This window comes from Oxyura jamaicensis, chromosome 24 (assembly GCF_011077185.1).
Source record: "Oxyura jamaicensis isolate SHBP4307 breed ruddy duck chromosome 24, BPBGC_Ojam_1.0, whole genome shotgun sequence".
NCBI lineage: Eukaryota > Metazoa > Chordata > Aves > Anseriformes > Anatidae > Oxyura > Oxyura jamaicensis.
This window is the reverse complement of record NC_048916.1, coordinates 296244-304029: the sequence shown is the minus strand read 5'-3', so window position 1 is coordinate 304029 and position 7786 is coordinate 296244. Positions and strand designations below refer to the sequence as shown.

Below are 7786 nucleotides of genomic sequence, written 5' to 3'. Positions count from 1 at the left end.
TGGGATGGGATGGGATGGGATGGGATGGGATGGGATGGGATGGGATGGGATGGGGGGATGTAGGATCTTGGGGATGTGGGGATACAGGGACAGAGGGTGGAGAGCATGGGGGAAAAGGGGACGAGATTCAGGGGATGTAAGGATAAGATATAGGGACAGGGGGACATGGGAGGATGTGGGATCTGGAAGACATTGGAATGGGATGGAGGGATGGGGAGGTGGGATGGGGGGGACATGGCCACAGGGGACTGCGGGGACATGGGATAGGATGAGGGGGATGTAGAATCCTGCGGATCTGAAGATAGGTTGTGGGGATACGGGACGAGGAGCTGGGGACAGGGGGACATGGGATGGGATGGGGGACCACAGATTGCAGATGTGGAGGTGGGATGATGGGACGGGGAGGTAGGATCAGGGGGTCATGGGGTCCTAGGGATGTGGGGATAGGGGATGTGGGGACATGGGGACGGGGCAGGTAGGGACAAGGGGATATGGGATGGGATGGGAGACACAGGATACTTGGAATAAGAGGAATACAGGGGAAGGTGGGAACATGGGGACATGGTATGGAACAAGGGGATATAGGAGAGGGGGAGGTGGGGACATGGGGCTAGGTGGATGAGGAATGGGATGGGATGTAGATATAAAATGGGACGGGGATGTGGAATGGGGGGACTTGGGGTGAGGGCACATGGAATGGGGACGACATGGGACAGGATGGGGGGACATGGGACAGGGGCATGTGGGGATGGGATGTGGGGATATGGGGACTGGGGAGCTGGGTCCAGGGGGACATGGGATGGGATGGTTGGACACAATCCAGGAGATGTGGGAATGGGATGGTGGGACATGGAATGGGGGGACGTGGGAAGCAATGGGGGCACATGGGATTGGGGAGGTAGGAGCTTGGGGACAGCATGGAAGGACATGAGGTTGGGCAGATGGGATGAGGGACAGGAGATGTGGACAATGCGTATGGGACAGGGAACGTGAAGGGGTGGGATGGGAATGTTGGGGTGGGGGGACATGGAGAGGACACATGGAAACGGGGATGGGGGGCAGGGGGATATGGGGATGGGGGCCATGGGGATAGAGGGGAGGGGGGACAGCAGGGCATGGGACAAGGCCATGGTGGGGACAGGGATGTGGGTCAGGGAGATGGGGACATTGGCGCCGAGGGAGGCGTGCAGGTGCCCAGGAGGTGACAGGGTGATGCGTCCCCAGCGCTTCAGCATGGAGGGCATCTCCAGCATCCTGCACTCCGGCCTGCGCCAGACCTTTGGCCCTGCCACCAACGAGAAGCAGGTGCTGCCTTTTTCCCCCAAAATCGCCCAGATCTGGCCCCTTTCACCTGCCCTCTTGCACACCCTATTCCCCTGCATCCCCCAAACCACATTTTCCCCTTTTAAAATATTCTTTAATCTTTCAGCTTTGCAATACACTTTTCCCTGCTTTGCAAATCCAACTTACAAAATCATCGTTTTTCATCCACAAAATCCTCCCTTCATGTTTGGGCAGTTTTTGCAGCATCCAAATAATTCAATAGCCCCCAGATGTCTGCAAATTAAATGTGATTGCAGGAAAGTTGCAGACATACTTTGCCTTTGTGCTTTCATGCCAATTTGGTGCAATTTGCATCATCAAGATGAACAAAAATACATAGTTTTGTGGCATGAAGGTGTTTCTGTGGTGACTTTCTGTTTTGCAGTACCTGAACACAGTGATTCCTTATGAGAAGAAGGGATCGCCCCCCTCCGTTGAGGACCTGCAGATGCTCACCAACAGTGAGTCCTCACTTGGGCAGTCATTTTACATCGGAATCAGCCATTTTGCATTGCCGCAAGACAGCCGATTTGGGGCACAAATGTACATTGCTGCAGTGCCTGTGATTTTTGCGTTGTAACACAGCTAGTTTTGGTTGCATCGTTGTAGCGCAGGCTGTTTGAGGTGCAGCCACATAACACTGTTGCGGCACAGCTGATTTGGGGGGAAAACACCCATTTGCATCACGGCAGGACAGCTGCTTTGGGGCACAATCACCATTTTACATCAATGCAGCATTGACAATTTTGGGGTACAGTCATCTGATTTGCAGCACTGTGGAAAAACCAATCTGGGGTGAAAATACCTCTTTTGCTTTGTGCCAACACGGCTGATTTGGAGCACAGCTGTTTTTTGCATCACTGTGGTCCAGCCACAGTGGTGGACCCACTTTGCATCCCCCAACATGGCCTATTTGGGGTAAAATCACCCATTTTGCATTGTGCCCTGGCCTGTTTGGGGTACGATCACCCATTTTACGTCACTGCAGTACAGCTGATTTGCAGCAAGCCCCCATTTTTATACCCTACACCGATGCCAATTTGGGTGTGAAACACCCAGTCTGCATCGCCCCAGACTGGCTGATTGGGGGTGAAAAATGCTCATTTTGGATACTGCCATGCTTGGTGCATTGTGGGAGACTCTGTCTGTGTCTCTGGTGACTTTTGGGACAGAGAGGGGGAATTTTGGAGGGGCATATGGGGGCACAGGGGCTGGGCTCATGGCACTATTCCCCCTCACAGTCCTGTTTGCTATGAAGGAGGGGAATGAGAAGGTGCCCACACTGCTGACGGATTACATCCTCAAAGGTACCTGCTGACCCCTGTGCATCCTCCGTATAGCCCCCACGCATTCCCTGTTTATTCTTGTGCATCCCTCGAGCATCCCTCATGCATATCCCACATCCCCTATGCACCCCTCATGCATTTCCCAGGTATCCTTTGTGCACGCTTGTGCCACTGTGCATCCACCATGCTTCTCTTCTGCATCTCATGTGCATCCTTTTTGCAAGCCCTGCTCATCCCTCATGTATCCCCATGCATCCCTTACTCACTGCCTGTGCATCCTGTGTGCATCCTTAAGGCCTGCAGGCCTTATGCACCCTTATGCACCCTCGTTATCCATTCTCCTTCATCCCCCTCACACCCTTACGTTGTCCTTCTGCATCTTTCATGCACATTCATGAACATCTCCTGTACCTCCCTCCTTTTCATCCCTTGTGCATCCCCATTCATCCCATCTGTTGGGCATCTGTTGTGCATCCCCTGTGTACCCTTTGCACCATCATCTGACCCTTGCACATCCCCTGTATCCCCTCATGCACCTCTTGTGCATGCTTTGTGCATTCCTCCTGCATCCCTTTCATGTTCTTCCCACATGCCCTGTGCATCCCATCTGCACCCACTGTGCAACCTCATGCAGCACTCATGCATGCTTGTGTACCCTCGTGCATCCTAGTGCACCCATGCTAATGCATCCTTGGTGCAAACTCATGCACTCTCGTGCATGTGAGCCCCTTAGTATGCTTGGGCTCCCCTGTGCACCCCCACGCATCTGTGCATACTTATGTGTCCTCATGCAACCTGGTGCATGCTCACACATCACTGTGCACCTTTGCAAACCCTTGTGCATCTCTGCATGCTAGTGCACTCCTGTGCCTCCTGGTGCAAGCCTGTCCATTGTTGTGCACCCGTCTGCTTGTGCATCATCATGCAGCCCAGTGCAGCCTTGTGCACACCTGTGCACCGGCAAACGCCCATGGCCTTTTTCTTTGCAGTGCTCTGCCCAACCTGATGTGGCGCTGCCCTTGAGCTCCCCCCACCCTGGCGCCCCCCAAAATGGGGCCAAACAGAAGGAAAACAGGTCGCCTGCGGCCCCCCTGCCCACACTTCCCCCCCCCCACCTTTGCACAGCTGGGAAATAAATAATTTCTTTCATTAATTAAGCAACTGTCCTCCAGTATCTTCTTTCCCTGCCTGTAACGCTCACCGTGTTTTGCAGCTTTTAGACAGAAAAGCATACTTTTTGTGGAAAATGCCAAGGAGGAAACTGCTGTGAGGCTCATGAATATTCAGCAGTTTGCAAAATATGCACATTTTGGCTAGTGAGCTGCTGGGTGCTTGTTAGGACATGGAAGAAGGTGGGAGCTTCCATTTTGGGGAGAACCAATTAGATTTGGGGAGTGTTGCTCATTTTGGGTGAGAGTCACTAGTTTGGGGGTACTTTCTTTTTTGGAGAACATATTCTATTTTGGGGGTGCAGCCATCATTTTGAGTCAACTTGTCTTATTCGGGGGGGAAGGCACTATGGGGAGTTTCACTCATTTATGGGAGCATCAATTGCTTTTGGGAGTCACGCATTTTGGGGAACATCACTCTTTTGGGGGGGAGTAACTAATTTTTTGAGAAAAACACTTTGGGGAAAATCACTAATTAGGGGAACATCCCTCCTTTTTGGGGAACATCATTCAGTCATTTTGGTGCACATTGCTTATTTTGAGGAAGCATAACACATTTCAGGGAAGTATCATCCATTTTGGGCTGGGACATCCATTTGGGGGCATATTGCATATTTGGAGGAGTATAATGCATTTTGGGGCAGAGTCACCCATCTGGGGGCGTGCATTGTTCACATTGAGGGCAAACCACTCCATTCTGGAGCTCTTTAGGGAAGCCTCACATCCCTAAAGGGGGTTGCATCACTGTTGTGCAAGTAGGAATCCTTTTTGGGCTGCATCACTCATTTGTGTGCTTAGGGCAAGTTACCCATTTTGGGGGTGATTCACCTATTTGGGATCTGGGTGAATTGCCTGTTTTTTTGGGGGGGGGGTTACTCACCCATTTTGGGGTTCCTCTTCAGCCCCTCCCCCCAGAAGAAGCTGACAATAAAATACAGCTGCAAAACCTCATCTCTTAGTACTTTATAATAAATGGACATGAATTAATACTAAATTACAATGAATCCTTTATGAAATTATGGATTACATTCACGCCAGATCAGTATCGAAAAATAGGCTTTTTTGCCCATTGCATCACTTTGTTGCTGCAGCTGTTTTTCTGTGGCTGCTGTTTCTTCTCAACTCCTCAAGAGCCAAAAGAAGGACAAAAATGGCAATTGTTGCAGCCACCCAAATCCTTCCTTACTACAGAAGGACAAACCCCGCAGTTATGGGGAAGAACCTGCAGAAAAAAAGTTTTGTTTTCCCCCCATGGTACAAAGAAGAGCCCCTGTGTCACCTGGGCTGCTTTTGTCTCACATTTTAAGGCAAAAGTTGCCCTCTTACTACCATTCAAAAATCTCCAAATGAATTGTTTTTGTAGAGCTGCCTTCCCTGACACCTCATTCAGGGCACTTGGGGGTGAGAAACCCAATGTTTTCCTGTGCAGGTGGATAATATTGGGGAGAAATCATCTTTTCAGCAACAATACTGAATTTCCTTCCTCCCGGGCAAAGCCTGGGGTCCACTGTTCAACTTTGGGTGAAAGTATGTGGATTTTTTTTTAACCATTTTTTTCCTTTTTGGTACCAAAGCACCCTGGGGAGGTCTCACTCCTGGCAGGTTTTGCCCAGCTTTGCATCTAGTCTCAGCCCTTAAGGAAAAGGGTGGTTTTTTTTCCAGCTTTGATGGATTTTTAGCACATAAATTAAAGAGATCAGGGGAGCTTTCTCCCTTTTCCAGAAAGTCACGTATGGAGTCACCAAATGGCCACGACATTGGAGGTTTGGGCAATCCAGTGGGTCAAGAGTGTGAAACTTTCCTCAAATCTGATCTGAAGCAGAATTTGCACTCGGCATTTTTTTCCCACCTGCTGATATTTATGCCTGTGAGTGATTTTTTCTGGGGAAGCCTTCCCAAAAAAACATCAGTTCTGTTTTTTTTTTTTTTTTTTTTTTTTTTTTCACCAAGAAATCCAAGAGGATGCCTACAGTGAAAAAAACATGTTACCCCATGGCTTCCAAGCATTGTGGGCATAACATCTTCCACTAAAAATGCTTTCCTCACCAAAAACGAAGGGCAAAGGGGGAAAACAAGGATAAAACTTGGAAAAACAACAAAACAAAACAAAACAAAATCCGGCCACAATATGTGCCTTGTAAACGCATGTCCTTCACTTCCACGCGCTGGTGTGGTGGCCCCCGTGCTCCCACAGGCAGATAGGGCAGCTGTCAGTGCCTCCAATTTGCTTTTTTTCTCACCAATTTGTTGCTGTTCTTGCAATTTTTTGCCATTTGGGAGGGGGGTGTTTCTGGTGCCATCAATGATTTGAGGAGGGCGCAGGGGGAGCTACTCCAGTGAGTCACTGTGGTCCAAGCCGAGGTCAGTGCCGGGTGCAGCTGGGAGGCCACCAGGCTCTTCCTCCAGTTCCTCCTCCTCCTCTTCCTCCTCTTCCATCTCATCCTCATCCTCCTCCTCGTCTTCCTCCTCCTCCTCAGTACCGTCTAGGGAGTCATCATGGGCCGCTAGCATGGCTTGCTGCATGGCCATGGTGGCTGTGGCTGATGACAGGGGCTGCAGGTTTTCCATGCCAAGTGAGCCTGAAATTTAAAAAATATATGTAAGGACTCCCCAGCCAACACCAAAAGGACAAAAAAGTGCATAAATCTAGAATAACACAAGTGTATGTATCTATACAGAATACTCCGTAGGGTGTCCCACCTGAACCAGCCATCCCCCAAAGTCCAAACCTTAACATTTAGCTCATGCATCTTTGCTGAATAACAGGAAACACTCATTTTTTCAGCAAAGGGATGTCCAAAATGGTTGGGAAGATCTTCTCTTCATCTTTCTTTACCACTTCCTCATCTTCTAATCTTCTGTTTTTGTTTTCATCTTCTCCACCTTTGATGGGCAGAGGCCAAGGGATGAGGTTCAACATGGCCGAGTGCCAGGTCCTGCACTTTGGCCACAACAACCCCATGCAGCACCACAGGCTGGGGGCAGAGTAACTCAAAAGCTGTGCAGAGGAAAAGGATCTGGGTGTGATGACTGATGCTGGCCTGAACGTGAGCCACCAGTGTGCCCCGGGGGGCAAGAAGGCCAACGGCCTCCTGGCTTGTACCAGGAACAGTGCAGCCAGCAGGAGCAGGGAGGTGATCATCCCCCTGTACTCTGCTCTGGTGAGGCCGCACCTCGAGTGTTGTGTTCAGCTTTGGGCCCCTCACTACAAGAAGGACATCGAGGGCCTGCAGCGTGTCCAGAGAAGGGCTGCGAAGCTGCTGAAGGGCCTGGAACACAAGTCCTGTGAGGAGCAACTGAGGGAGCTGGGGGTGTTTAGTCTGGAAAAGAGGAGGCTCAGGGGAGACCTTATTGCTCTCTATAACTACCTGAAAGGAAGGTGTGGGGAGCTGGGGGTTGGCCTCTTCTTGCAGGTAACTAGTGACAGAACTAGAGGGAATGGCCTTAAGATGTGCCAGGGAAGGTTTAGGTTGGAAATTAGGAAACATTTCTTCTCAGAAAGAGCAGTCAGGCATTGGGACGGGTTGCCCATGGAGGTGGTGGAGTCACCGTCCCCGGGGATGTTTAAGGAAAGGTTGGACCTGGTGCTTAGGGATATGGTTTAGAGGGCAATATTAGTAGTACATGATAGTTGGACCAGATGATCTTGGAGGTCTTTTCCGAGCTTCTATGATTCTTTCTTTTCATCTTCTGTCATCTTTTTTCTTTGGCTCATGGCATCATAGAATCACGGAATGGGTTGAGTTGCAAGGGACCTCAAAGACAGGTTGCAACTCCCCTGCCATGAGCGGGGACACCTCCCACCAGACCAGATTGCCCGAAGCCCTATCCAGCCTGGCCTTGAACACTTCCAGGGATGGGGCATCCCCAGCTACTCTGGGAACCCCGTGCCAGTGCCTCACCACCCTCTGAGTGAAGAATTTCATCTTCTCATCTCTTCTTCTCACTTCATTTTCTCTTAATTTCCACCTTTCCTTATCTTCTCTTTTCTCATCTTCTCTGGTCTCA

The 7786-nt window shown here is 50.3% G+C and overlaps 2 protein-coding genes across 5 annotated transcripts in view; one reads left to right on the top strand and one right to left on the bottom strand.

Annotated features, from left to right (window-relative positions):
• The window catches only part of FEZ1 (fasciculation and elongation protein zeta 1), a 15192-nt gene extending 11454 nt beyond the window's left edge, over positions 1-3738 (top strand). The window contains exons 7-10 of one of the 2 annotated variants that reach the window (XM_035346336.1): positions 1225-1305; positions 1709-1784; positions 2565-2630; positions 3599-3738. In XM_035346336.1, the coding sequence (XP_035202227.1) occupies positions 1225-1305; positions 1709-1784; positions 2565-2630; positions 3599-3615 (240 nt within the window). In that variant the 3' untranslated portion in view covers positions 3616-3738. The remainder of the gene's footprint in view (positions 1-1224; positions 1306-1708; positions 1785-2564; positions 2631-3598) is intronic. The other variant, XM_035346337.1, reaches the window with a different exon arrangement.
• A 988-nt stretch (positions 3739-4726) lies between these two features.
• Positions 4727-7786, bottom strand: part of PKNOX2 (PBX/knotted 1 homeobox 2) — an 86024-nt gene continuing 82964 nt past the window's right edge. For all 3 annotated transcript variants that reach the window (XM_035346335.1, XM_035346333.1, XM_035346334.1), the window contains one exon: positions 4727-6357. In XM_035346335.1, coding sequence (XP_035202226.1) covers positions 6107-6357 — 251 coding nt within the window. In that variant the 3' untranslated portion in view covers positions 4727-6106. The remainder of the gene's footprint in view (positions 6358-7786) is intronic.